Consider the following 25,953-nt stretch of genomic DNA (forward strand, 5'->3'; position numbering starts at 1 on the left):
CCCGCCCACCCTCCTCGGCCGCAAGGCCACGTAAGGGCCTCTCGGCCACAGGAACAGGCTGCCCGGGCCCTGCGCTGTACCTTTGCCCCCAGTGCCCTGTCCTCCAGGCTTGTTGTACAGGTAGATGTCCCAGTCAGGAAGGCCGCCCTGGGGTGGGAGTGGGTGCTGGGGAGAGAACGACCGCTGAGCACTAAGACCAGGCAAGGGGACCAAAGCCGTCAGGGAACAGGTGTCCCCCGCGGGGGATGGGGGACAGGTGTATGCGGAGGCATCGGCAGACACAGGTGGATAATAAAGTGGGGGCACAGGTGTGCCCAGGTCCATGGGCGAAGGTCGTGTGAGGCGGGGGGCATCTGTGGGAAACGGCGACACAGTAAGGGTGCAGAGGTGGGGGCCGTCGCACCTGGAAGTGGTTGCGGCTGTTGCTGTCCGTGTACTTGGGGGAGTGCAGGAAGACGAGCAGGTTCTGCCGCAGGTACCAGGCCAGCGCAGGGAGCCAGGGCCTGCAGGAGGCGGGCAGCGCCAGGTGCAGCACCTCTGAGGGGAGACTTCCGGGGGGCTGGATGAACTGCAGAGGGGGATGGGGGGTCAGCGCTGAAGGAGGCGGTCCCGGCAGAGACCGGCCCTGCGGCCGCGGCAGAGCCACGGAAGGACGCTGAGCCCGGGAGGAGCTGACCTCCACATCGGCTGGGGTCAGCTTGCAGTTCCGGACAAGCATGACTGTGATCACGTCCAGCGTGGCCTCGTCCAGGCGCCGACGCAGAACCCGCACCAGCTCGTCCGTGATCTCGGGACCTGGGTGCAGCCGTGGTGGGAAGGTGACCGAGGGTGCAGCTCGCCCATCCCAGCCCTTAGCGCCAGACGCAAACATCTCCCCACACGCCAGAGGCCGGCGCCGGGCGGATCATGTGACTGTGGACCAGTGGGAATTACTTCTCGGAGGCTCAGGGCCTCCTCAATTCATGGGAATGATGATGGCATTTACCTCAGAGGCACCCGTCTTAGCCCAAGACTAGGAAACATTAACTGAGCCATAAATAAATTAAGCGTGCCAGCCGCCTCCTAGACACCTCAGGTACAATACGTCCCACAGCCAACCCATCCGCTTCACCCTAAACCTGCCTTGTGGCTGGCCAGTGGGGCCGCCATCTAGCCCCAGGTGAGAGACCCCAGTGTCAACTCTTACGGCTCCTCTTTCCCAAGCTGCACTTCAGTCAGCCGCGGGTCCTACCCTCCGCATCACGGAGCCCGTCCTTTCCCAGCCGGCTCCTGCTGGAGGGGAGCCCGGAGCAGGGCACGAGCTAGGGCAGGAAGATGTTCCGGCGGATTTGGGGACCTCATCCGGTCACGCCCGGGCCCTCCCCGCAGCCTTACCTGCCTGCCCTACGCCGTGCACCAGCAGCTGGATGTGTCTGTCCACTTGGCCCACAGGACGAGCGGCGTCTGAACCGCGGCTGGAAGCCACGTCCAGGGGAGAACGAGGGCCCTGCAGGGAAATCCTGGTCAGGGCCCGGCTCCAGGGGGCATCGGGGAGCAGGGGCCACCAGGGAGCAGGGGGGATACGTGCCGAGGTGTCCTCCGAGTAGATGGGCTCCTGGCTTCGGGACAGAGCTAGAGACGGGGGCAGGGTGTCACTGTCCCACGAGCGTTCAGTGCAGGACGTCTCCAGGAGCCTGGGCAAGAGCGGCAAGGGCTTTGGCCACCGCCCCTCCGGCACCGTGTCTGACCCGAGCGGCAGCCCTTCGGCCCGGGGCCACTTACCGCAGGTAGTACACAGCCTTTGTTGCTCGCTCCTGATACACAAACATGTTCTTCCGGTTCACCACAGAGAAGGCGTTGAGCACGGAGCGCAGGGCTTGGATGGCTACGGGGGCACACGGGGGGCACACGGGCTCAGGAGGCTCCCTTCTCCAGAGGCCCCCCCCGACCCCCAAATCCACCTGCCCTCTGATGCCAACCACATACCCCGAGAGACCCCCATGCTGGGCCCCATTTTGAGGCGGGAATGGACCCGGATCACGGTTCCCCACACCACGTCACAGGAGAAATGGCCAGGGACAAACTGCATGGTGGCGGCCAGATAGCCTCGCGGTCCACAGCTGTCATCCGCAGCATAGTCTGGGGGGAGGGAGACGGCGGCTCAGGAAGGGGACACAGCCCTCTGCCCTCAGAGCCTTCTCAGCTGTCCTCACCCCCGGACTCCTCGGGCCTGTTACTCTGCAGAGGGCGAGACGGTCGTTTGGGGTAACAGGGCAGGACCATGCCCTGAGGAAGTCAGGTCACGGCACGAAGGTTTTCAGAACTATCTCAGGGAGACCTGGAGAAGCTAAGAAGCGGAGTCGGGACGGGCAGAGCATGCGCGGGTCCTGAAGATAAGGCCAAGACACCCTGAGCCTGACACAACGTAACGCGTAATGTATACCCTCCTGTGTATCCTTGGGACCTGCGTCAATAACCCCACTTGAACAAAAAGGGTGTGACCCTTACACACGCGCGCGGCAGAGTGCGGAAACTACGTCCTGTGCTTTGGAGGGCTGCTAACCCAGAGATAAGGGCGGCATGCCGCCATGCAAGAGCCCACGGCCTTGATGGACCCTTTCCCAATTTCCAGGTTGAGGAACCTTCCAGCAGGTCCAGGTGGCAATTTGGTTTCCCAGGGAAGCTGCTGTCAGATGCGAACAGGGGACTGGATCCCCAGGAGGCTGCAGAGTCTGGAATGGGATGCTGGTTGCTAAGGGTTTCAGTGAAACCATACGGAGACACTAAAATGAGGACGGGCTGGGTCTGGGTTCCGGCTGGGAGCCCTCGTGAAGTAGAGCGTTAGGCTGTCATAGCTCATTCCCAGTTTGCAGAGGGTGCCTTCAAAACCCTGGGAAGCCCCCAGTTACGGGGACTCGGCTTTGATACGAACGCATCCTAGGATGCGCTGAGGGACACACTCCCCGGATCTGTTAGGAACGTCTGTCTACAGACTTGCTAAGCATGTTAAAAATAAGGAGTGATCTGACGTTACTTTTAGACCAAAGACAGAACCGCACAGGAACGGCATGCTCTGGCTCTCCGCCGTGAGCGGGGTGAGAGGCCCTGAGGAGCAGGAGAAGGGAGCAGAAGCTGGAGACGGCAGTCACCGCCTGGAGTGGATGACCGCACCACCTAACCGCGGCCACAGGTCTCAGACATCCCCAAAGCTGCCGCGCCTGCCCGTCTGGAGGGACAGCCAATCAGAAGGCACATCCTCCTACCAGCCCTCAGGCTCCGCCCCCCTGGGTTTCTCACCTGGGACCTGGCCTACCTGTCCACCATCCCTGCCCCCTTCTCAGCCCTGTTACCCCGCAGGCAAAAGTGGTCCTTTTAGAGGACAAGGGAGGCCAGGGAGACGCCTGCCCTTAGGAAGGCAGGTCACGGCCGGTGCCCCTGTCTCCTGTTTTCCTCAACCTCCCCCCACCCCGTGGGGCATAAACGAACTCAAGTCTCTGCCTTGCTTTAAATTCCTGCCTTGCCTCCCATCTTCCTTTCGTTTCTGCCGTATCGACTTTGTCTCTCCCTTCACTGCCAGGCTACTTGAAAGAGAGTGACTGGCGGCTCCTCCTTTCATGATTCTATTTCCTCTGGCTTCTGCTCCCAACTCTCTGCCGACAGCCCTTTCACTAAAGTCACTGATGAACTCGCAGCAGCCAAATCCGGATCCTTCTCTGTCCTCTCCTCCATGCCTGCCCTGTGTCACCTGGCGCCGACGACCAAGCGACGGTGACTCTGCCCGCAGCGTCTCCCCCGGGTCCTGAGTAAAGGAAAGGGCAGCAGCATCCCTCTGTGCGGGGGGCTCCTGCGTGGGCCTTACCGTCGCTGGGCGGCGGCGCCCGCTGGCGGGAGTGGTAGGGGGTCTCGCTGCGCCACAGATCTTCCTCGCTCTCGGCCACCAGCAGAGAGTTACACACGTGACTGTCGTGAAGATCCTGGAGCAGCAGCCGCTGGTGGGGGTGGGGGGGCGAGGTCTCAGGGACGGAAACAGTCCCTGTCCTCGGGCGGTGGTGGTGAGGGGACGCCCAAGATCGCCGGGGTCAGAGGTCAAAGAGGGCATCCGGGAGCCCTGGGAGCCCAGCGGGGGTGTGTGAGCGTCGCTGGGCTTGGGGCCCTGGAGCCCAGTTAGGAGCGTGTCCCTCTTTGCCAGCGCCTGTTCACCATCCTTCGGGTCCCCGCCTCAACATCTCCTCTCCCGAAGCCCTTCCCTGAGCCTGCAGAGGGTCGGATCCCTGTCTTGGGCCCTCACAGCCCTCTCTGCTTTGCCTCTGGAGCAGCCTTCACAAGTGCGGCGGAAACAACTTGTGGGATTTAGTTGTTCCATGTCTATCCCCCCTCCGCACGAGCTCCAGAGTCAGGGTGTCCCTCTGTTTTGGTCACTGTCAGGTCCCTGATACCAGCAGAGTGCAATGAGAGGGGGCGCCTCGCGGCCACTGGGAGGAGAGGAGGGAGTAGCCCCTCTGGGGGTGGGTCAGGGAGCTCCCCAGGCTGCAGGGGGTCTGGGGAGAAGCAGCATCTCAGTAACTGGGTCAAAGAAAATGTCCGAGACGGAGCCGCAGCCTCTGAAGGTCGAGTTCCTGGGAACCCCTTCGGCCCCGGGCGTGTCTCTTGCCGGGAGAGCCCTGCCCCGGCTGCCTACCTGGTTGACCTCCCGGCAGATCTCCCCGACTCGCCGCACCAGGAGCTGCTGCAGGTGGCGACACTCGGTGCCTGGCCCCCCATCCTCCCGAACCAGGCTCCTGGGAGGGACAGACCACACAGCGGATTGCGGTGGGGGGTGGGGGGAGGGGCCGCGGGAGCTGGGTCGAGAGGAGCCATGAAAAGGAAGGGAGACTGGGCAAAGGGAAAGAAACATGACGGGAACTGGGAAATACGGACTTCTCAATAGCGACTCTGGAAGCCTGGCTCCACGCTCGCCTTACAGCGTCCATGTGGGTCCCGCACTGAGGCTTCCGTCGTGCAGCTTGCATCTTTTTTATCCTCACATCTTTTTTTTTTTTTTTTTTTTTTTTTTGCTTTTTAGGGCCACACCCACAGCATATGGACGTTCCCAGGCTAGGGGGTCCAATTGGAGCTGCAGCTGCTGGCCTACACCACAGCCACAGCAACACCAGCTCTGAGCTGCGTCTGCGGCCTACACCACAGCTCGTGGCAACGCCAGATCCTTAATCTGCTGAGTGGGGCCAGGGATTGAACCTACAACCTCATGGTACCTAGTCAGATTCGTTTCCCCTGCGCCACGACGGGAACTCCATATCCTCACATCTTCTTTCTCAGAATGGTAGTGCCCCCCTGCTCTCCAGCCCCCCAGTCCTGTGATGAGAGCAGTATTGAACCAGATGCCTAGGTATGAGTCCTGGTGCTGCCACTTGCAAACTGGGACCTTGGGCAAGTATTGAACTTATCTACGCTGGAGCTTCTTCACTCAGACCCAAGGATAACGCTTCGCAGGGCTGTCACAGATTAAGTAAGTTGATCCACGTGACACACTTAGAACAGTGCCTGACGACAGTAAGTCCTCATTCGATACTCTTTATTTTCACTCCGCAGCAGCTCCTGAAGCTGCTCCGATCTACAGATGTTTTAGTGCTCGGCCAGAAGCCCAAATCCTCGTCCACTCTTTGACTCCGTCAGGAGAGGGGAGTGATGGGCTTTGCTACTGGGGAAGTGGTCAGGAGCCCCCCCAACCGTAGAATACCGTCAGACCACCACCCAAACCCTCGGTCCCAAGTCTAGCCTTCCGACGACACGGAGGGGGAGCTGTGGGACCAGGGAGAGGAAGCTACTGTCAGGGTCAGGGTGCAGGGCCGGGCTTCTCCTTACCGCGCGTGCGCATACACTTCCACGCGGTCCTGCAGCACCCGGACGATGAGCCAGAAGTCAGGCAGGCAGGGCCCAGGGAGGCCCGTGAGCGAAGGCTGTGGAGGCGCCAGCCCAGGGGGGGTCCTCAGCGTGAAGGGGGCCTTCTCCCCCAGGGTCTCACTGGGACCCTCACTGTCTGAGCCGCTGCTGCCACCATCATAACCTGTGTCAAATGTGCTCAAGTTCAGCCTCATCTGCGCCCCCAAGTGCGCCAGCTTGGCGGCCCCTGCAGCTTAGTCCCTTCCCATGGCCCCGCCCAGACCTGCGCTGTGCAGCCCCGAGTCCCCTTCCCATCAGCTCAGTCCTCCACGCCCCCCCGCCCCCAGCTTACCTAGGTGGTCCGAATCCACACTGCCCTGACTGGACATGAGGCTGAGTCCCTGGCTGGGCCCAGGCTGGCTCCCTGGGAAGCGAAAGGACATACCTCTTTCAGTCCTGCCTAGGACGCCCTCTGGACCCAGAGGCAGGGCCAGGGAGGGGCAGGTCCTCTCTTACCTCCCTGAGACGGGCTGGGCAGACTGATGAGCAGGGGGCCCTCGGAATCCTCTGGGGAGCCAGGGACTTGGGGGCTGGCTGCCAGGGCCTGAGGGGCAGGAGGTCAGGATGGAGTATAGGCTCCACGGCCACCACCACTCGCTCCATGCCATGGTCAGCCCAGAAGAGACTCACCTCCCCTTCGACGCCTTCCGCCCTGTCCTCAGGGCTGTGCCAAGCCCAGGCTGCCGAAGGGGGCCCCCCGTGGGACCCGCCTGGCTGCTGGCCAGCTGCCACAAAGAAGAAGCCGCTGTCAGGGTCCTCGAGAAGAACGTGACCAGGGAGGTGGAGGCGGCGGAACTCCTGGGGGGCAGGAGCCAAGGGCAGAGTTGAGGCGGAGCAGCCCCCCCGTCCGTGGCAGCCCGCACATCCTCAAGAGACCCTCCCACCTGGTGAGGCAGACACGAGCATCCCCAAAAAGGTGCAACAGCTCCGGGGCAAGGAGGCGCTGGGTCTCTTCCCACTGAGTGGGGCTTCCAGGCACAGAGTGGGGGACAGACGGTGTGGGGAGGAGGTGGCCTTAAGAGAGGGCCTGCCAGTTCTGCAAGTGGATTCCAGCGAGGATGGGCCCCTGGGCCACCAGGGAGTGTTCGGAGGGTAGCATACCTCCTTGAACTGTGTTAGCGAACGCTCGGGCCCAAACACAAAACTCAGCGGCAGCGTCTGGCGTAGGCAGGTGGGGCGTCCGGGGGAGCCGTGGATGTGGGCGGCTGCGCGGTGCAGGGCAGGGCTCTGGGGGATGCCCCCTCTCCGCAGCGCCCCCACCATCTCGTCTTCCAGCAGCCAGCGGATCTACCGTCAGAGAGCAGTCCGGGAAGTGGCCAAGGACGCCTCCCACGCTGACTGGGCATCCCTCATTCCTAGACTAGAAGATCCCAGAAGCTGCCCTGCCTCAGAGACCGAGCGGGGCCTCAGCTGGGGCCCAGGGTACAGGCAGTGCCCAGCCCACCGTCTGAAGGAAAGGGCCTCAGAGCTGGGGGCTGTGACTTAGGCTGGCGGAGGGAAGGCCCTCACCTCACTCACGGTGGTCTCAATAGCCAACCTGTGCGGCCCGGCCAAGTTAGACAGTCCCGGGTGCCTACGTGGAAGAAAAGCCGAGAGACTGGTTTCCAGAAAACACAGCAGACGGGGAGCAAGGCACTCCGAGGGAGAGAAGGCAGCACCTGTCTTCTCCTGGAGGTGGCAGTGGAGGCCCCAGGCCATCATCCGACGGCTGCCCCGGAGATCGCGGGAAGGAAGCGCTGCTCTCAGACGTCGACCTGCACAGGGTGGGCGCGAGGTCAGAGGTCAGCAGCTGTCATCCTCCCGGGGCCTTCTCAGCACTCCTGTCTCAGAATCCTTCTGGTGCCCTTAGTCCCCAGGTGCCCTTAGACCCCTTCATAGTCCCCCTGCCCCAACGAAGCCCCAGACCCCCCACCAAACTTGCTGCCACACCGGTGGTGCTGAGGGTCTGAGGTCGGCGGCAGCTCCACTTCCAGGGGCAAGGTCAGCACGAAGACATCCAGAGTGACACTGAGGTCCCTCAGGGGAACTCGGCCTCCGACGAGGGGACCCTCCAGACTAGAAAGCACCTGGCCTGGGGGAGGGGGACCGTCAGGGGTTGCCGGGCGCCCCGGGACGAGCGCAGATTCCAAGTCTCCAGTGCACAAGAGTTATACTCGCAGGCTCCCTCCAGCCCCAGACTGGCCAGGACCTAGGGCCTTCCCGAGGTACCCCACACTCACCCAGGCAGGTGGGCAGGCTGCTCACGGGGACTGAGCTGTGCTGCCCGCGCAGCCGCACGGAGCACGTGAGGTGCAGGAAGAGGGGTGGCAGGTCATGAGCGAGGCTCTCGGGCCCGGTGGGTGAGTCGCCCCCCAGGACACTGAAGGAGTCCTCGTCGGGGTTCACGGTGTCTGCGTCCGACAGAGAGGCGGAGTCCAGCCCGGCAGGCCCCAGGTCTGCTTCCCGGCTCTCGCGGTATTCCACCTCCAGCTCCGGGTCACTCTCAGTGACCACACAGCAGGCAGATGTGTCTCCTAGAGGTGCATGTGGTGTGGTCAACGGGAGAGGCTGGCGGCGGGGGCCCCCAAACCCTGGCTGGAAGCAGTCTTCCCACCTCTAGCCCTGGCCTACACACCTTCTTCTCCCATGAGCTCAGCCTCTGAAAACTCCAGGTCGCTGACTTTTCTGTCTACTGTGTCCCGGGGGCCCTCGTCCTGGGCCAAAGAAAGAGACAGCTGGGCCCAGGGCGGCGCCTCAGGGAACCAGGAGTCAGGAGGATCTGGGCAGGCCGGGCGGGCCTCTGGGGCTGCAGGTCGAGGGCGGGAGGGGGGGAAGGGAGAGAGCCACTCACCTCGCGCCTGCTGGACGGGGGGCAATAGAAGAAGTAGTGGGGGTTGGAGGGCACTGTGCGGAAGTGGAGACCACTGATCTCCAGGAACTTCTCCTGTTTGGGCGTTGGAAAGAGGCTGTGTCCGCCACTGCTGGGCAGCACACGGCCCCGCCACCCTAGAACAGACACCCGCACCCCCCCCACCCCGGAGAGCCCGCTGCCCCCTCACCCTCCCCAAGCTTCGCACCTGGATGAGGCTGTGAAGGGCATCGTGTGCCTCCCCCCTGAGCTGACAGACGTCTGTCAGAGAGATCTCCAGGCCGGGGTCTGGATGGCCGGGGACTCGGCTGCTCTGAAACTCAGGCTCGCTCAGGTCCTCGGTCTCTATGCTGGGTGGTCGGGGTGGGGCGGGGGCGGAGAAGGGTGAGGAACCATCAAGGCCTAGAAGAGCCTGCTTCCCAGCTGGGGGCAGCACACGCCTGTCTCTGCCTCCAGGAGGGGAGCTCAGCACACAACGGGGGCAGGAAGAACTACCCCTGCCCCCCCACACCCCGTTTGGGCTCTAAGCGCCCCATTGGAGTGGTTCTCAGAGGACTGAGTCAGGATGGCTGGGCCCCGGGGAGAGGGAGCGTTCATTCACCGTGACGGAGGAGCCCAAGCAGGGAAGCAAGGTTTGGTGGGAAGAAAATGCAGCCGTCTAGCGGGCACGAGCGGCGGGGGATCGAGCCCTCGAGACAGAAGCGGGCTGGACTTCCTCCGTGTCCTCGGCCCTCCACTCTGCCGGCCTGTCTCTCTCCCTCCCTTCGAGAGTTTCGGCCTCCGTGAAAGTCAGGTAAGTTTGGGGGAATCATTGCTATTTTTCCATGAATGCCCTCAGAACACGGCTCTACTTTCACTGAGGCCACTGGCAACGCCCTGCCCAGTCCTGCTCAACACGCCACACCAGAACAGGAGAGCTGGGGGAGCCAGGGAGGGAGGCTGCCACCAGTGCCAAACGGGAGAGACGCCTGGGCGGAAGGCGGGAGGCTGGCGACAAAGCACGAGCGCCTCCGGGGTGCTGGGTCCCGCTGTGCCCAGCCACTGCCCTGGCTTGGAAGGCCCCAGCTTACAAGGACTTGGTCTGTGTGCCCCTTACACTCATTCAAGGCCCATCCCAACCTGGACTCGGAAGCCAGGACGGCTCGCTCCCGAGGCTCGGGGCCCTCCTCGACGCTGCTGCTGAAGAGCCCGGGGCTGAGAGGACCAGGGCTTGGGGGTGCATGAGGCAAACCCCGAGTGTGGCCGCACAGCGCGAGCAGGAAGGGGGTGATGTCTACTTCCTGCAGCAGCTCCTCACAGGCATCCACGGCTATTAGCAGGTCCTGGGAGGTCACGCTCTGGGCCTGCTGCAGGCTCCGGAACAGCCCTGGTGGGGACGGACGGGGCCACGAGGGTCATGCCCTGGAAGGGCCTTGCCAGGCTCCATCCCCGTAATCCCGCAAAGCCCCGCTCCTCCCCGGCCACCTGCTCCCGCACGGCTGCTCACCGCGGACGTAGCATCGCTGCGCGTGCTCCTGCAGCAAGGCACAATGGTTGGCCGCCTCCTTGTGCCTGGGCTCCATCCAGGCTGAGGCGGGGGAGGGCTGGTCGAGGAACTGCGTCCTGGGAATGGGAGGAAGGAGACAGCTCAGCCAGCCCCCCTCAGGGAGGTCTTGGACTCGCCGTCCCCCCGCTTCCCAGTGGATGGCCCCTCGCTCCCCTCCAAGTGTATTCACGGCCCAGTGAGTTCCACTGATGCGCTGAAGGAAGCCCAGCCAGGAGCCGGGAGGACATGGCAAAGGAGCTGAGCCCTGGCCACTGACCATCAGCTGGTCTGTCCCCTGAGTGTGTACCAGGGCCGCGGTTGGGGGCCGTGGTTGGGGGCCACGGCTGGCACAGGTCACCACAGGGGGCGCTCACCGGAAGACGAGGTCTCGGGGCGCCTGAGGGGGCTGCACGCCAACCAGCTGCTCCCTCAGCGCTTCCAGAGCACAGCTGTAGATGTAGACAGGACACCGGGGCCGGGGCCCATCGGCGGCCTCTGTCTGTGAAGCCTGACGCCCAGTGCAAGCCTGGACGTCGCGACGGAAGGGCGGGCTCAGCTCTCCTGGATGCTGGGCACTGTCTGTGGGCAAGAAGGAGCACGTGGCCTCGAGCCCTCTGCTCCCGTTTCCGCTGCTGCTTAACTGACCCCAGAGTCAGCAGCCTTACCGCCAGCCGGGGTGACACTGAGGATGGGGACCTGGGGCTCTGCAGCCTTGGCCCCAGCTCCTCCCAGACCTCTCAGGGTGGAGGCCCCGTGCCCGTCCCCGAACTTGGGCCTTGTCTCCTCTTGAGACGGCCCCTCCAGGCCATAGGCAGCCAGATGCTGGACATCTAGAGGGAAAAGGGGCCGAAATCAGCTGCCCGGCGGGCCGTGGACTGAGCCCCTCACCTGCGTCTGAGGGGCTTAAAGAGAGAGGCCGGTGGTTGGTACCTGGGAAGGTGGCGGGGAGAAACGTCAGAAACACGTGCTGGGGGTTCACGAGCCTTGCGTAGCAGCGCCACTGAGGGGGCTGGGCAGAGCTGGCCGGCCTCAGACTTTCGAGAGGGCCTGGCCTCTGTAAGAGAGAGACGCGAGCAGAGCTGTCTGTAAGGGACCGCCCAACGCCCGCCCCCTTCCTCCGCCCGAGGGTCCCTCCTGCGGGTGGCTTGCGCGAGCAGGGACCAAGGAGCGGTGGCCTCCTGTCAGGGGCAGGAGGCACTTCGTATCCCCAGGGATGGCGGCTGGGGTGTGACTGTGCCGGGACCGCAGGAGGTCACGGTGACAAAGGCCTCAAGGGGAGGAGGCACTAGCGCCGACCGGGGCAGGAAGAGCTGGATCTCCAGGCGCCTGGGCCCTGCTGCTCACCTGACCCTTCAGGGTCCCGCCGTCCTCCACTGGTAGCCCCTCTGCACCTACAGTGGGGTAGAAGGGGTGGGAGACAGCTGGGCCGGCAAGAGAGGCAGGGCTCGGAGGTGGAGAGAAGGGGAGGCCAAAAGCCCAGACGAAAGCCGCCTTGGGAGTGAGGGAAGGCGGCCGGGCTGGAGGCTGGCACCGGGAAGGGGGGCTCACCTGGACTGTAACACGTCCGCCGCAGCACCTCGCGCAGGAAGGCAGCCTGGTCGGCGGCGGACAGCGGGATCTCCCGGTCACTCAGCTCCTGCCCCAGGCAGCTGTGCAGCAGGCACAGCACCAGGTCGTTGGCGGGACAGGGCCCCTCGGCGACAGGGACGCCCTCCGGCTCTGCCCGACACACGCTCCACTCAGCACCAAGAGCCGCCTGCTGCCCGGCCAGCCCGGCCCCTCCCGCAGCCTCCGAGCCGCCTCCTGCCCCCGCTGCTCTTGCGCTCGCCCGTGGACACACGCTCTCGGTGCTCTAATAGTCCCGGCTGGCGGCCCGCTAGGCGCGGAGTTCACCCACCTCTGGCGAGCAGGAGGAAGAACATCTGCAGCTGCTGGCACTGAGGCAGCAGGCCCACGAGGTCAAAGCGGAAGGGGGTCTCGTGGACACAGCTGTCTCCACCCGGGTCCAGCCCTGGCGGCGGGGAAGGAGGACCGCAGCGCCCTGAGGCCCGGGATCCCTGCCCGTGGCTGCCGCCTCCTCCCTCCCAGTCTCCTGCTCCTCCCCAGGGCCCCTTCGCCACTGACCATCAGAGACCCTGGGCTCCGGGGGCAGGGGACTCCACTCCTTGCTCTGGCACAGCTGTATCAGGTACTCAAAGCTCAGCATGGAGCCTATGCAGGCAACGTCCCGAGGGTGGAGCTGGGGGACGAAGAGCAGAGGGCAGGGGTCAGCTCCCCTCGGCCCAGAGGACCCCGGCCTCCCGCTCTGAAGAAGCCCGCAGTCACAGACGTTCAGAACACAGAGACGCAGAGGGGCCGGGAAGCCCGCAGGCTGAGCCACGCCCCAGGGGCTGCCCCCCGGCCTGGTAAGAAGGGGTGGGGTACTTCTGAGGCCACTCACGGCGCCAGGGATCTCGGAGTAGGTCAAGTCCCGGAGGTGCCTCCAGCTCTCCGGGCCGGGTCCCACCCTTCCGTACTGGGGCTCCACCCACACCTCGGTCACCAGGTTGAGCTCTGAGTCTCCCTCCAGGGCCTCCACCTCCACGTCATTGTCATCGTCTGTTGAGAAGCTAAAGGAGGAAGGGCTCTGAGCCCGGGGCGGAGGAGAGCCCACCCGGCCCCACAAGGTCGGGGGTTGGCCCGCGGAGGCCGGGAGGCCAGGGCACCCAGGACGCGTGATTCTCACGGGGGCTTTCCACGTCTGCGGGGAAAAGGCCTCTAAGGCAGCCTCTCCGGCCTGGCTCTCGGGGCGGACGGAGGGGAGGGAGCGGGAGCGAGGCGGCTGGGAGGGCGGGGCCTCACCTGTCCTTGGTGGAGGTCGCGTGTGGGGGGAAGAGGATGTACTGGACCACGCACGTGTGCCTCTCTGCCGCCGCGGCCTGCCCCGGGGGCTCGTTCTGCCACAGAATGGAGGGCTTGGGCACACCCAGCCCAGGCAGAGATCTGGCCCAGCCCAGCGCTGCCTCTCAAAACGTCAGTCTGCTCACACCACGCTGCCCTGGGACGGGCCTCGGACCGCAGGACCCCTGCGAGGCCACCTTTCCAGGGGTCCCAGCCCGGCTCAGCCCTGACGACGGATCTGGGCGGCAGGTGTCACGAGGGATGGCACGTACCTGGATCGGCAGCTCCAGGACCATGTTGACGATTCCCTCCCCGCTGCAGGCGAAGTGGAACCCTTCGGAGAGTCGGACTCTGAGGGCCCACGAGAGTGGCGGAGGGGACAGGGTGAGGTGGGGGAGCGGCCCTCAGAGGACGGCCCCTGCCCCCTGCACCACTCACAGACCTTCTGGCAGCCCCCTGGGCACACCTGTCTGTGGGTGGCCCTGCTCAGACCACCGGTCCCTCGGGTGTGGCGGGGCCAGTAGGACCCGCGGTCAAGATAAATCGAGCGGGGGAGGGCAGCGGCTCGCGCCGCTCTGTCCTGGGCCCTCCGCATCACAGTGCAGTGGAGACGGGGGCCTAGAGAGGGCGGTGTCTGGCTCAGGCCTTCTGCCAGCTTCCAAACCCAAAGTCTGCACCTGCTCCCGCCTGCCCCAAGCAGCCTTGCAGGCTGGTGCTGGCCACGTACTCGGTGAGGATGGAGAGGAGCTGGGCGATGGCGCTGAGCGGCAGGGCGGGGGCCAGGCCCGGGGGGACGCTCCAGAGCCAGCGCTGATGGTAGAGGTAGCGGGACAGCGACGCTAGGCTAGAAGAGGCTGAGCGGCCCGACACCAAGGGCAGCGGCCCTGGTGGCTCCAAGGTCAGCAAGAAGGGCGCCCGGTAGTCCAGGGGCAGCTTCTCATACCTGGGCAACGGGGGTGGTTCCCAGTCGGTCTCTACTCCTACCCAGCGCAGCCACAGCCCCCCATGCGCTCCTGGCCCCCTCCCACCCTCTCTACCAACCTGATGAGCAGCTTGTCCAGGGGCTTATGCACGACCACAAGGCAGGGCCGGTCAGACAGGGCCTGCTGTGGCCCCAGCATGGGGGGCGACTTGGAGGGAGAGCTGCCCCCGCCGGCGCCCCCCAGCCCTTTCCGTTTCACCTTGGGCGTCGGCTCCTTGCTTTGTACCCGGTGGGGGAAACGCAGGCGCAGGATTTCCTCCTGCAAGTCTGAGACGATCTGAGGGGAAAATCGCACCAGACTCTCCTGCTCCCGCCTCCCACGAGGTGGACAATGGGCCCATGGACAAGGAGAGGGCCTTCCACCCCGAGCCTCGCTTGATCTAGAGGCTCCTCTCTACGGGCCCCAGCCCCTGGGGGTCTGCGGGGAAGGAGCCAGTGGGCGCCCCAAGGCTGCGTGGCCTGGGAGCGCGTCGGGGCCGGCTCACCTTGTGCCGAGCCTGTGCGGGCGTGCCGATGGGGAAGCCCAGGCGGAGCACCATGCAGGGGGCCTTGGAAATGATGCGGATCATGTAGAAGGAGGAGGGGGGCTGCTCTGGGCCCCTGGGGAGAGACCGGCGTCAGGCGCAGCCCTGGCTGGGCGCCGACGGGAGGAGGAGGAGGGCGGGTCTGGGACGAGGGGACAGCACCTGCCCACCTGGACAGCAGCTTCACATAGGAGTAGCCCTCGACGAGCACGAAGCTGCTCCAGTCGCGGAGCAGGGAGGTCAGCGAGGAGTGCGAGATCCTGCACTGGACCGTGCTGTAGCGGCCGTTGCTGCCCGGGGTGTGCAGGTGCTTGGGGGTCGGCCTGGGAAGAGGGCGCGCCCTGAGCCAGCCCTCCCCGCCAGGCCCCGCCACGGGGGCGAAGAACAGAGGCCGCCTCCCCCTTCAAGAACCCGCCCGAGGACGTGGGGGCTGATGAGCGGGAGGAAAGGGTCGGAGTTTGTCCGGCCCCAGGTCGCTCGGGGCGTCGCCGCCTCCTCCCCCTCACTCGCGCTCCTCCACCCCGACGACGGCCCGAGGAGAAAACCCACGTGTCGTGCTCCAGGATTAGCACCAGGCGATGCATGTGCAGCCAGCGCTGCCATGAGTTGGCATCCATGGAGAGCACTGGCTTCCAGTAGGCCGCAAACTGGGCGTGGGAGGAGTCGGAACCACTGTGCTGAAGGCTCAGCACCTGGGGACAGGAAGGATGGCCCTATGGGTGTATTCGTGAATAACCCCCGAACGGGACTTCCTGCTGTGGCGCAGCGGAAAGGAATCTGACTAGGAGCCATGGGGTTGCGGGTTCTATCCCTGGCCTCGCTCAGCGGGTTCAGGGTCCAGTGTTGCCGTGAGCTATGGTGTAGGTCGCAGACACGGCTTGGATCTGGCGTGGCTGTGGCTGAGGTGTAGGCCGGTGGCTTAGCTCCGATTAGACCCCTAGCCTGGGAACGTCCATACGCTGCGGGTGCGGCCCTAAAAAAGAAAATAAATAAATAAATAACCCCCGAACAGCAAGAGAACCACAGGGTTCGGGGGTTAGAGATGGCAGTGGTATAAGGCTAAAGAAACCCACGGTCCAGCCTGGGACGGAGGCAAAAACTGCCTCCGAAATGAAGCCTAGGGAGAATGAATGAGCCCAGGGACAGGCTGGGTGGCCCTTTAAAGCTGAATCCAGGCAAAGGATGGAACTTGCCCGGCGTCCAGCACTGACTTAGGAGGAAAGCTACTGGGTGACGGCGGGACCTCAGGACGAGAACATTGTACGCTCGCAGAAGCGCCTGCTGGGGCTGGGCGTGGAAAAGGCACGGGACAAAGGGAGCCAGGGTCTCCGGGAGGTGCCCAGTCCTCGGCGGTGGGCAGTGGTGGGAAATGGCTCATGGTGTGCCATGCGGAGAGCAGGCCGGGGGCTCACGGTTGGCTGGGAGACACCACCTGATGCTCTGCACGTCTTCACCTCTGACACCCGCGGCCTGCTGAGGAGCCTCTCGCTGCCGGGGTGCAGAGGTGCGAGGGGCTTCCAAGGCTAAAGCTCAGGGTCCTAGCTTGGGGCCTCAGAGTGAAGAGGGAGGAAAAGGAATCCCCTCAGAAGCCCTGTGGTTCTGGGCTCCGGACGTGGTGCCACTCCAACTCCAGGGGGCACAAGGTGCAGAGAAGGCGCGTCAGAGCCGCTCACCGGGGTGGTGGAGCCGGGCGGGATGTAGAAGAGAGGCACGCCGCTCTTGGTGCTGTCGGGGAGCGTGAAGTGCTCCGGGACCGAGGAGAAGGACTGCAGGTGGGCGAGCATCTGGTCCGTCTGGTTAATGCTGCAGCAAAGGCCAGCCCTGAGCCATGCCACACACGGGTGGGCGCAGCGGAGGGGAGCCCCGGGGGCGCATGGGACCCGGACATAAGCCTGGTGCTCAGGGTGACTCTGCCCGGCCTGCACTGCACGTGGTCCCTCTGCACACGAGACGGGGCTCCCCTCACCGAGCGGCGCCCTCACTCACCTCTGCAGTGTGTTCCAGAACCGCCGGATCACGTGGGTCCGATACAGCGAGCGGATGGGTTGCCTCAGGGCACAGGACACGTCATGCAGGATGTCATAGCCGCCTTCCATAGTCACTTCCACGCGGGTGACGCGAGGGCCCTCGGGTTCCAGGGGCCAGGGCGCCACAGCCACGTACTCGATGCGCATGTTGTGTTTCCACAGCAGCACCAGCTTCACCTCCAGCTGGGACCCTCCTTCGGGGAAAGCAGGGGGCTGGTTAGGGGCTGAGGCCTGCCCCAAGCTGCATCAGCCTCAGGGAACTCTAGCCCGGCCAAAGGTTCCCAGCATGGTTCCACAGGGTTCATGCCCAGAGTCTGCCAACTGACACACTCTGAAGTGTGCAGGGGGATCCGAATGCAAAGCCAAGTTCGGGACCACAACCCCTCAGCTGACTCATCCTGGGCACAGGGAGACGGACTCGGGAAGCTGAATGCTAAGAGACCTGAGCCCTGAGGGCAGCTCAGAACCCACTTGTGTCAGATGGCAGCAGCATCTGTCACTGTGACACGCTTTCATGCACGGGGCAGGAGTGTCTTCCGCTCTGCTCAGACTCAGGGGATACAACAGGGCCAGCGACCCCCACCTTTGGTCAGCGCGACCTCTCGGACGCTGTAGCCCTCTCGAAGCCGCACCGACACGGTGCTGACCAAGTCAGCCGCCACCTCCTTCTCAGTGTGCTTCTTGCGGCGCAGGGCCAGGGCGGGGTTGCTGCTCGCGGAGACCAGGTGCTCGTTAAACAGGCGGTGCTGAGAGCCTAGAGGAGCAGTGAGGACGGGGGAGGGGAAGCGCCTGTCGGTTAGCTGATGGGGGTGGGGATGCGGTGGGGGGGCAGGCTGAATCAATCACGGGAAGGAACAGCGCCCGAGCCCACAGCCCCGGTTAGACTCTCCGTCCCCTGGGACCCCAGCCCCAGGTGGAGTCCCGCATCATCTCTGGGCCCGGCTGCACTCCCCCACCTCCCCCAGGCCGCCCCTCACCGCAGTAATATTCAGGGTTCAGGGCTTCCCCACTGCGCAGGAAGGAGTAGAGGAGAAAGGCCCGGTGGTAAACAGTCAGACCCAGGTTGCCGGGCTCGGGCTCAGGACAAGTGGACAGGTAGGAGCCAAAGGTTGCCATTGCGATGAATTTCATCAATTCCACATTGGGCACGTGGCCAAAACTGCAGTCGTAAGAGTAAACTCCTCCCACCTGAAGAAAGGGAGCGCTTAGAGACCCAGCTCCAAAGGAGCCACCAGAGAAGCACGTACAACAAAAGACAGGGCTGCGCGGCTGCTGCCATGCCCGGCGCACAGTGGGAAGTGGGCCAGCGTCCTCCCAACACAGGCCACGGCTGGGCGGCTTTCCTGCCCTGAGTCCTTCTTCGGTCTGAAGCCCAGCACACCCTTCCTGTTCCACGTCAATGCCAGCCTGCCCCCGTTCACTCAAGATTTTGGCCACTGGTTCCCTGGATTCTTGTCATCATCTTGAGACTGCAGTGTTTAACCAAAGTGCTCCTCGAACTTTAGGGTGCAGACAAAACACCTGGGGATTTTATTATAACCCGCAGATCTGGGGTGTGGCCTGGGATTTTGCGTTTCTAACAGGCTCCCTGGTGATGCCAATGCTGCTTATCCAGAGACTGGCAAACTACCTGTGCCCAACTCTAGCCTATCACCTAATTCTTGTCTTTTGGGGGCTGCACTGGCAGCATATGGAGGTTCCCAGGTGAGGGGTTAAATAGGAGCTGTAGCTGCTGGCCTACGCCACAGCCAAAGCAACGTCAGATCTGAGCCACATCTGCGACCTACACCACAGCTCATGCAATGCGGGATCCTTAACCCACTAAGCGAGGCCAGGGATCGAACCTCGTGGATACCAGTCGGGTTCATTACCACTGAGCCATGACAGGAACTCCTCACCTGTTTTTGTAAATGAGGTTTTACTGGAACACAACCACCTCCATTCAGTTTTGTATTGTCTGTGTCTGTTTCCACGCTACACGAGTGCAGCAGGGTAGCTGTGACAACCACATGGCCCATAAAGCTCAAAATATTTACCAGCTAGCCCTTTACAGAAGCTGTGCAGATATACGCTAGATGGTAGACTTAATACCCTGGCCCCTAGACTCCCGAACCCTCATCTCCAGGAATTTCATCCACACACTTACCTGCTGGCTGCGCATTGGCCCTTGGCTTCACCAGGATGGAACCACTTCCTCTTGGCAATTTCAACTGCCACGTCCCCGATTACACACAATTGTGACCCTTTTTAAAGTTCCTTCCGTCCTTCTCCTGCTGCTGCTCTTTGACCTCGTTAAGGCTCCCAGGCCTTGAACCTTGGCTCCTTTCGAATCGATCCACGTCCCCCAAGCCCTCCTTTCGCAAGCCAGCCCGAACCCCGTGTTAAAGCAGCTTCATCCATGTTATTCTCAGCTTCCTAGCCCTCTTTCCTTTTTCTGCTTCCACCTGAAAACCCCAACTAGGATCACAAGCTCTATACCCAGATCCCATGTGGGAACCCAGTGGATCCCAAAGAGAGAAAACTGCAGTTGCGTAGGTTTGCACATCAAAACCCGCCACGCCCCACCCAGCGGGTCATCAGGGCCTCCCTCCTCCTCCTGCTGCTCTGTCGGCCCCTCCCTTACGGCAGCATCACCTCCTGCCACCTCAGAGAGACGTCAAAGCCCCCCGGCCCCGGGAGAGTTTATCTGTGTCTTCACTTCCATCCTGGTCCCAAAGGAGAAGAGACCCGCTCCTGCTCCAAGAGTTCCTCAATCTGTTTCTTGAGCCAACGCTCTCCTGTCAATTTAGGGACTTTACGCCATCTGGCTTCCTTTTCTTTCCCTTATTTTCAAACTCTGCTTCCCCACGGCTCCTCCGGACCCTGCTGAAGTCTCTAGCTTGAAAGACAAAACCGGACATCCCACGGTGGCGCAGCGGAAACGAATCCGACCAGGAACCAAGAGGTTGCGGGTTCGATCCCTGGCCTCGCTCCGTGGGTTGAGGATCCGGCATGGCCATGAGCTGTGGTGTAGGTCGCAGACTCAGCTCAGATCCCGCGTGGCTGTGGCTGTGGCGTAGGCCAGCAGCTGTAGCGCCGACGGACCCCTGGCCTGGTGGCCCTCCATATGCTGCGGGAGCAGCCCTAGAAAGCGAAATAAAAAAATAAATAAACAAACAAAACAGAAGAGAACACCCCCTCCTTCCAGCCTGTACTTTCCTCCGGCTGCCGTTCTCTCCCACTCCCCACCCGACTGGAACAACCAAATTCCACGCGTCAGCACTTGTCTCTACTTCCTTCTCTCTCTGCTCTTGGATCCTCTGCAATCACCCCCCTTGCCGCCTCTTCGCTGGAAAGGCCTGGAAAAGATCCCCGTGGCCTCCTAAGCAGCAAATCCAAGAGGCGCCTTTCCTTTCTCACTTGACATGATCTCACGCCGTGACGTGCTACTTTCTTCCCCAAACTCTGACCTCTGCGACGCCAGAAGCGCCTGGTTCTTGTCTGACGCTTTCCCTTCATTCTCTGCTGGGCACCTTTCCCACGAAGACCTTTAAACACTGGTGGCCCCAGGCTCTCTGAGGATCTCTGCTCTTTTCAATCAAATCCTAACTCTCTCTCTCTCAACTAGTGTTGTCTCCTGAGTATCAGATCTGCGCATCCAACTGCCGTGAAGAGCCGTCATTTATACGTCATCATGCACCATGCTGAGCGCTTTAAATATATGCCCGCACCCAGGGGGGTAGGTACCACTATAATCTCCCTTCATAGATGAATCCACCCCAGAAGGGAAGGGAAGCGCCCTAGGTCACACGGCCGGTAAGCGGAGCCAGGATTCAGGCCAGGCATGCCTAACTGCAACGGTGACGTCTTACTGCTATCCTGCTGACCCGCGGGCACCTCAAACACAGCACGCACACACCTGGATTCATCGTCCTGCCCTCACTCCACCCCAACTGCTCCTCTCTGTCTGCTTTGCTGGCCACTCAGTCATCGCTGGAGTCAGAAACTTAGAAACAGCCTTTACTTTTCCTCTCTCCCTTCCTTCCTTTTTTTTTTTTTTTTTGTTTTTTGTTTTTGTTTTTTATGGCCACACCTGAGCATACAGAAGTTCCCAGGCTAGGGGTCGAATTGGAGCTACAGTTGCCAGCCTACACCAGAGCCACAGCAATGCCAGATCTGAGCCCTGTCTGTGACCCAAGGCCGCAGCTCACAGCAACATTGGATCCTTAACCCACTGAACCAGGCCAGGGATCAAACCCACATCCTCATGGATACTAGTCGGATTCGTAACTCACGGAGCCACCACGGGAACCCCTAGCCCCTCTTTCTTGCTCACCCCGCTCATCTTGCTCATCATACATGTTGACTCTGTCCCCTCATTTCTCTGTCTCCAGTCCTGCCCCCTCTCTCTTACCCTGAGTTCCCTTCATTTAAGCCCTGATCCTCTCTCGCCTGACCACTGCAATTAGCAGCCTTCCTGCCTCCCTCTTGCCCTCTCCCCAGCAACAGGAGGGATCTTTATAAAACACAAATGCAACTTGTGGTTTTCCTTCTGTGTCCCTGCATCACCCACAGAACTATGCTGGAACTCCTACCACAGCAGAAGCAGCTTTCCGGGCCCATGCCTACCCTCCAGGCTGGTTTCCCACAGCTCTTTGCCTCCTACCCCGCAGTCCGTCCATCCAAACTGGCTGCAGGTCCCAGAATATTCCCACCCCTCCTTTGCTTACGCTAGTTGGAGCTGGGTTTTCTGGCCCCTGCAACCGAAACGGTAGTAACTAATCTAATAGGAGGCGTGGGACTGGAACCAACGGCCAGAATGTAAATCTTGCACTGTTCTCACTGTAACGTACTGCCTCTCACATCCTAGGGAGAGAGGACAAAGGCTTGGTCCTCTCCCACCACTGTACCCATCCTGTTCTAAACATGATGCCCCCAGCGCCCCCAGAACTGTGATTGGCTTTACCTGGGAAATCACTGCCTGCAAGAAAGCAACCAGCCACATCCCACTTTGTGAGGTACCACGCCTCCCTCTCCCCCTTCCCAGCAAGTCCTCACCTGCACAAAGGAACACGCCACAGTGCCGCTGCGAAGCTGGTTCAGCAGTGTCTCACAGACAGCAACATCAGGGACACTGGTCACCCCATCTGTGATCACAATGATGCCTGGAGCGGGAAACATCAGACTCAGACCTGGGACACTGTCCAGACCAAAGTCTCAGGGAGGCATCCAAGCGACGGGGCCCTAAGACCTCGGTGTCCAGCGAGCCCTTCTCCCCCCTCCCCCGCTCCTCCCTCCCGAGGCCTGGACCCTCCTAAGTGATTATATCCTTGGAGCTCTACTCCTCCCGCTCGGGTCCCTGACGGCTGTCGGGGCTGGGGTCCTGGAGGTACACACTGCTAACCCTCACCTTTCACAAACGAGGAAAAAGACACTCTTCCCTGGGCCCACCGACGCCTCCATCTTTGCTAATGACGGCCCCCCTTCCCGTGCCTCCCGTTTCCCCAACCCCACCAACATTCCTTCGACTGACCTGCACTAGAGTTGGAGGGCAGCAACTGCAGCGCCAAGATGCCCTGACGAATCATACTGACCAGCCCAAGATCAGCTGTCACCATGGAGACGCCCACTTTCCGGCCAGGGGGCTCCCCTGAGTCTGGGGACTGGTCCTCTGCCTGACCCAAGTTACAGAAAAGACAGAATGGGACAGATGGCATGGCTGCCCCATCCGCAGCCAAGGAAGAATCTATAGCTCAGCGTTACCCAGGCCCGACAGGCCTAGTCCTGTGAGGACCCTAAACCCCTACTGGGCAGCCACATCCTGATGTGTGTTCAGATACTGACCCTCCCCTAATGTGTGTTCAGATACTGACCCTCAGATGGGCACGGAGTCCAGCTCCACATGAAGCTCCAGACTGTACTGAGGCAGGGCTTCCCACCTGTTGCCAATAAGGTGCCCTGTCCATATTTTTCCATTGCCATGATGAAATATCTCATACATCAATCAAATTAAGTCTGCAGACACGAAACTGTCATCGGCCTGGCTATTTCTGAGATATCTCAAGGAACAAGAGCGAGCACTGCAGTGAGCCTCAGAAGCTTTATCCCTGACTCTGCAAAATCCCAGAGCCCAAAGCCGTCCACGGTCACCTTCTCAGATGCATAGGGGAGAAGAGCGGGACTGAAAAAACACAAGCAAATGGCCTTACATCTCTTCCCAGCAAGGATGCGTGCCGGGGCAGTGCATCTGAGCCCTGAGCCCTCTTCCAGTAGGAACCTGCTGTGTGCACCCACGAGCACTCCTTTCCTTGGCTCCATCTGCCCCTGGCCCTTGGCCCACTCCCTCCTATACTTCGCTTGTCCTCCTCCCCACCCTCTGTCCCTTAACAGCGCCCGTGGCACATGGAGGGTCCCCGGCCAGGGGTCGAACCGGAGCTGCAGCTGCCAGCCTGCGCCACAGCCACAGCAACGTGGGATCCGAGCCACGTCTGCGACCTACGCCACAGCGCATGGCAGCACTGGATCCTTAGCCCACCGAGCGAGGCCAGGGTTCGAATCTCCATCCTTGTGGGTACTAGTGAGGTTCGTAACCTGCTGAGCCACGGTGGGAACCCCCTAGAGCTCCTCCTCCAAAGCGGCCTCTACCCGCCTTCTCTCCCACATACCTGGCTCGGGGGGTCATACTGCTGCTGCAGCATTGTGGCCACCTTATCCTCGAAGAGACAGAGCTGCTCATACACCTGCTGCAGGAACACCTCCCTCTGGGAAGGGTCCAATAGGCAGCCCTGGACCAGCACCTGAGAAGCGCAGGGAGAGGGAGACATGGAGTTGGGGCGACACCGGGCAGTACCCCTCAGCTGTCCCTACTCATCCGCCTCGCAGGGCTTCCCCAAGCCCCCCGCATGGGGGCGCCATGAGACCTTCCAGCTGCTCCCATCTTGGCCCCTGGGACCTTATTTACAAGCTGCCCTATCTTGCCAGGCAGAGCCTTTTTCATTCTGACCCATACTTTTTTTTTAAATTTTAGTTGATATCTAAGCGCTGCACACAGAAGCTGGTCTGGACCTCTTCTTTCTTCAGCTCAACATCTTGTTCCTCCAATGAATGCTCCTCCCTTCCTTGTGCTACCCTCAAAGGATAACTCCCACCCCCTCTTCACAGAGAAAGGACCCCCCCACTCGCCGTAACCCTGAGGATGTGCGACTCTCCAGCCACTGAAAACGCCCTCGGCCTTGGCTGGGTGTTTACATCTATCGTGTTCTTGTCCCTCCTTTGAGGCTCAGAAAATTCCTCTTCCTCCCCCTTCTCCCTAAAGCTAAACGCTCCACCTAATCTTGGATCTTCTGTCTCTAGTATCTTCGTTCTCTCTCCACGGGTTCCTTTCCTTCTACTTCCAACATAAGTAAGTGCGCGTCCCATTAGACAGCCCCAGGGGCTCCTGTGCTGGCCTCGGGATCCCACCTCCCTCCCGCCCGCCCTCCCCACGTCAGACTCCTATGACCTGTCTACTTCTCCCCACCCCTGCCTCCCGTGCAACAGCTGCTCCTTCCCTCTCTAGTCAGAGCTGGGTGAGTGGGTAGGGACAGCCGGAAGACGAGAGAGCGGGATTCTGGACCACTTAAAGGCCTGACTGTGAGAAGAGAAACAGAATCAGAGAAGTAGCGGGAACGGGGACTATGGAAGGGTGAGAAAAATGTTCAGAGCTGTACTGTTTAGAAGAGTGAGAACTGGGTCAACCCAAGAGTCCAACAATAAGGGTTTGGCTAAATATATAAGGTCAGAATATGAGAAAATAGTTAAGTCAAGCAGCCATTAAAAATCCTATTTCCAACGAATATTTAGTGACACGGAAAAAGGCCCCTATTATACTTTAAAAAAGCAGGATGTGGCATTCCCGTTGTGACTCAGCAGTTATGAACCTGACTAGTATCCATGAGGATGCGGGTTCGATCCCTGGCCTTGCTCAGTGGGTTAAGGACCAGGAGTTGCTGTGAGGTGTGGTGTAGGTTGCGGACACGTTTCCGATGCCGCATTGCTGGGGCTGTGGCATGGACCGGCAGCTGCAGCTCCGATTCGACCCCTAGCCTGGGAACTTCCACAGGCCACAGGTGTGGCCCTTAAAAAAAGGCAAAAAAAAAAAAAGAAAAAGAAAAAGAAAGGCAGGATATAAAAAGGTGTGTCTGCAGGGAGCCTGACGTTTCTCTTCTCTCTGGATGGAGGGTCGGTGGTGAGGGAAATAAACACGTACCCAAAGACAAGAAAGGCATATTCGATAACAGGCCAATGACGGTTATTTCTGGGCGGTGTATGATGAGCGAGCTTTGTTTTTCTTTATATTTTATGTATTTTTCAAACCTCCTTCCATGGACAGGAATTATGAATGCGACAACGAGTTTTTCTGTTGGCTTTCTGTCTTTTGTTTGAGGACAGCAGGATCCGTCTCGAGGGAGCTCTAGAGCCAGTGAGGAAGGCACCTACCTACGCAGTGGACTTACTGACAGGCGGCCCTGGGGCTTCCCGACTTTCTCAGTCCTCGCCTTTTCCACGGCTGCCGTCCTTGTTCAGACCTTATCTCTTCTTCCATGTTGCAATAATCTTCTGTTCTCCTCAGTCCAGATTTGCCCTCAATCCATTTTCCTCACTGGCCTCAAACAAGTGTGAGCTTCCCAGGGTACACACCTGATCCTGTTCCTGGCATTCCAAACCTCCCACGGTTCTCTACGCCTGGGGCTGAGAGTTTTAATAGCTCGCATTTGCGTGTTTTCCACGTGGCAGGCACTATTTTCAGGGCCTGACGTGTAGTAATGCACTCGCCATACAATACTGGTCCTGTTGACACCCCATTTTGCAGAAAAGACCCAGATGCACAGAGAGGTTGAATAACTCTCATAAGGGCACACAGCCAGTAAGTGGTACAGCGAGGAAGCAGAGAAGGCGACGTGATGCCAGCTTCACTGCTCTTCATGACCCCACTAGACTCCCCACGGAATAAAGTACAAGTTCGGAGCCATGACCTTCGAGGCCCTTCCTAAACCTGCCCCGTCTCTCTCTCCAGTCTCCCCTTTACCACCCTCCTCCCCCTGCCTCCTCCCCGCGGAAACGTCATCGTGTCGAACTGAGTAACGGGAAGTTCCCTCCAACATCCCTGAGTGAGAGCACAGGCTCACGGCTCTAGTCTTGGCTTTTGCTGGCTCCTCTGCCCCGAAAGCCCATTTCCTTTTCTTTGAAGAGTTAACCTCACTTTATCTTCCAAGGCTCCGTTCAAGTGC

General features: G+C 61.2%; 1 protein-coding gene across 5 annotated transcripts in view; it reads right to left on the reverse strand.

Annotated features, from left to right (window-relative positions):
- SZT2 (seizure threshold 2 homolog (mouse)) overlaps positions 1 to 25,953 on the reverse strand; it is a 49,733-nt gene that overhangs the window by 12,341 nt on the left and 11,439 nt on the right. For 3 of the 5 annotated variants that reach the window (XR_002345234.1, XR_002345236.1, XM_021096875.1), the window contains exons 5-50: positions 23,350 to 23,481; positions 22,558 to 22,623; positions 22,218 to 22,359; positions 21,743 to 21,849; positions 17,683 to 17,893; positions 17,289 to 17,459; positions 16,665 to 16,899; positions 16,352 to 16,481; positions 15,228 to 15,370; positions 14,849 to 15,001; positions 14,640 to 14,754; positions 14,214 to 14,431; positions 13,900 to 14,115; positions 13,445 to 13,523; positions 13,134 to 13,228; positions 12,733 to 12,901; positions 12,417 to 12,531; positions 12,190 to 12,303; positions 11,841 to 12,011; positions 11,637 to 11,683; positions 11,223 to 11,346; positions 10,958 to 11,122; positions 10,667 to 10,871; positions 10,254 to 10,369; positions 9,887 to 10,133; positions 8,976 to 9,117; positions 8,750 to 8,842; positions 8,534 to 8,612; positions 8,139 to 8,432; positions 7,849 to 7,990; positions 7,578 to 7,673; positions 7,429 to 7,492; positions 7,021 to 7,206; positions 6,550 to 6,717; positions 6,376 to 6,463; positions 6,212 to 6,283; positions 5,842 to 6,043; positions 4,658 to 4,757; positions 3,839 to 3,968; positions 1,966 to 2,118; positions 1,762 to 1,864; positions 1,568 to 1,673; positions 1,375 to 1,486; positions 677 to 795; positions 404 to 568; positions 81 to 165 (exon numbers count right to left, since the gene is read on the reverse strand). Coding sequence is in view for 2 of the 5 variants with exons in the window: in XM_021096875.1 (XP_020952534.1) it covers positions 81 to 165; positions 404 to 568; positions 677 to 795; positions 1,375 to 1,486; positions 1,568 to 1,673; positions 1,762 to 1,864; positions 1,966 to 2,118; positions 3,839 to 3,968; positions 4,658 to 4,757; positions 5,842 to 6,043; positions 6,212 to 6,283; positions 6,376 to 6,463; positions 6,550 to 6,717; positions 7,021 to 7,206; positions 7,429 to 7,492; positions 7,578 to 7,673; positions 7,849 to 7,990; positions 8,139 to 8,432; positions 8,534 to 8,612; positions 8,750 to 8,842; positions 8,976 to 9,117; positions 9,887 to 10,133; positions 10,254 to 10,369; positions 10,667 to 10,871; positions 10,958 to 11,122; positions 11,223 to 11,346; positions 11,637 to 11,683; positions 11,841 to 12,011; positions 12,190 to 12,303; positions 12,417 to 12,531; positions 12,733 to 12,901; positions 13,134 to 13,228; positions 13,445 to 13,523; positions 13,900 to 14,115; positions 14,214 to 14,431; positions 14,640 to 14,754; positions 14,849 to 15,001; positions 15,228 to 15,370; positions 16,352 to 16,481; positions 16,665 to 16,899; positions 17,289 to 17,459; positions 17,683 to 17,893; positions 21,743 to 21,849; positions 22,218 to 22,359; positions 22,558 to 22,623; positions 23,350 to 23,481 (6,385 nt within the window). In the remaining 3 variants the exon portion in view is untranslated. The remainder of the gene's footprint in view (positions 1 to 80; positions 166 to 403; positions 569 to 676; positions 796 to 1,374; positions 1,487 to 1,567; positions 1,674 to 1,761; positions 1,865 to 1,965; positions 2,119 to 3,838; positions 3,969 to 4,657; positions 4,758 to 5,841; positions 6,044 to 6,211; positions 6,284 to 6,375; positions 6,464 to 6,549; positions 6,718 to 7,020; positions 7,207 to 7,428; positions 7,493 to 7,577; positions 7,674 to 7,848; positions 7,991 to 8,138; positions 8,433 to 8,533; positions 8,613 to 8,749; positions 8,843 to 8,975; positions 9,118 to 9,886; positions 10,134 to 10,253; positions 10,370 to 10,666; positions 10,872 to 10,957; positions 11,123 to 11,222; positions 11,347 to 11,636; positions 11,684 to 11,840; positions 12,012 to 12,189; positions 12,304 to 12,416; positions 12,532 to 12,732; positions 12,902 to 13,133; positions 13,229 to 13,444; positions 13,524 to 13,899; positions 14,116 to 14,213; positions 14,432 to 14,639; positions 14,755 to 14,848; positions 15,002 to 15,227; positions 15,371 to 16,351; positions 16,482 to 16,664; positions 16,900 to 17,288; positions 17,460 to 17,682; positions 17,894 to 21,742; positions 21,850 to 22,217; positions 22,360 to 22,557; positions 22,624 to 23,349; positions 23,482 to 25,953) is intronic. The other 2 variants (XR_002345235.1, XM_021096876.1) reach the window with 1 other exon arrangement.

The sequence above is a fragment of the Sus scrofa genome, chromosome 6 (genome assembly GCF_000003025.6).
Source record: "Sus scrofa isolate TJ Tabasco breed Duroc chromosome 6, Sscrofa11.1, whole genome shotgun sequence".
Lineage (NCBI taxonomy): Eukaryota > Metazoa > Chordata > Mammalia > Artiodactyla > Suidae > Sus > Sus scrofa.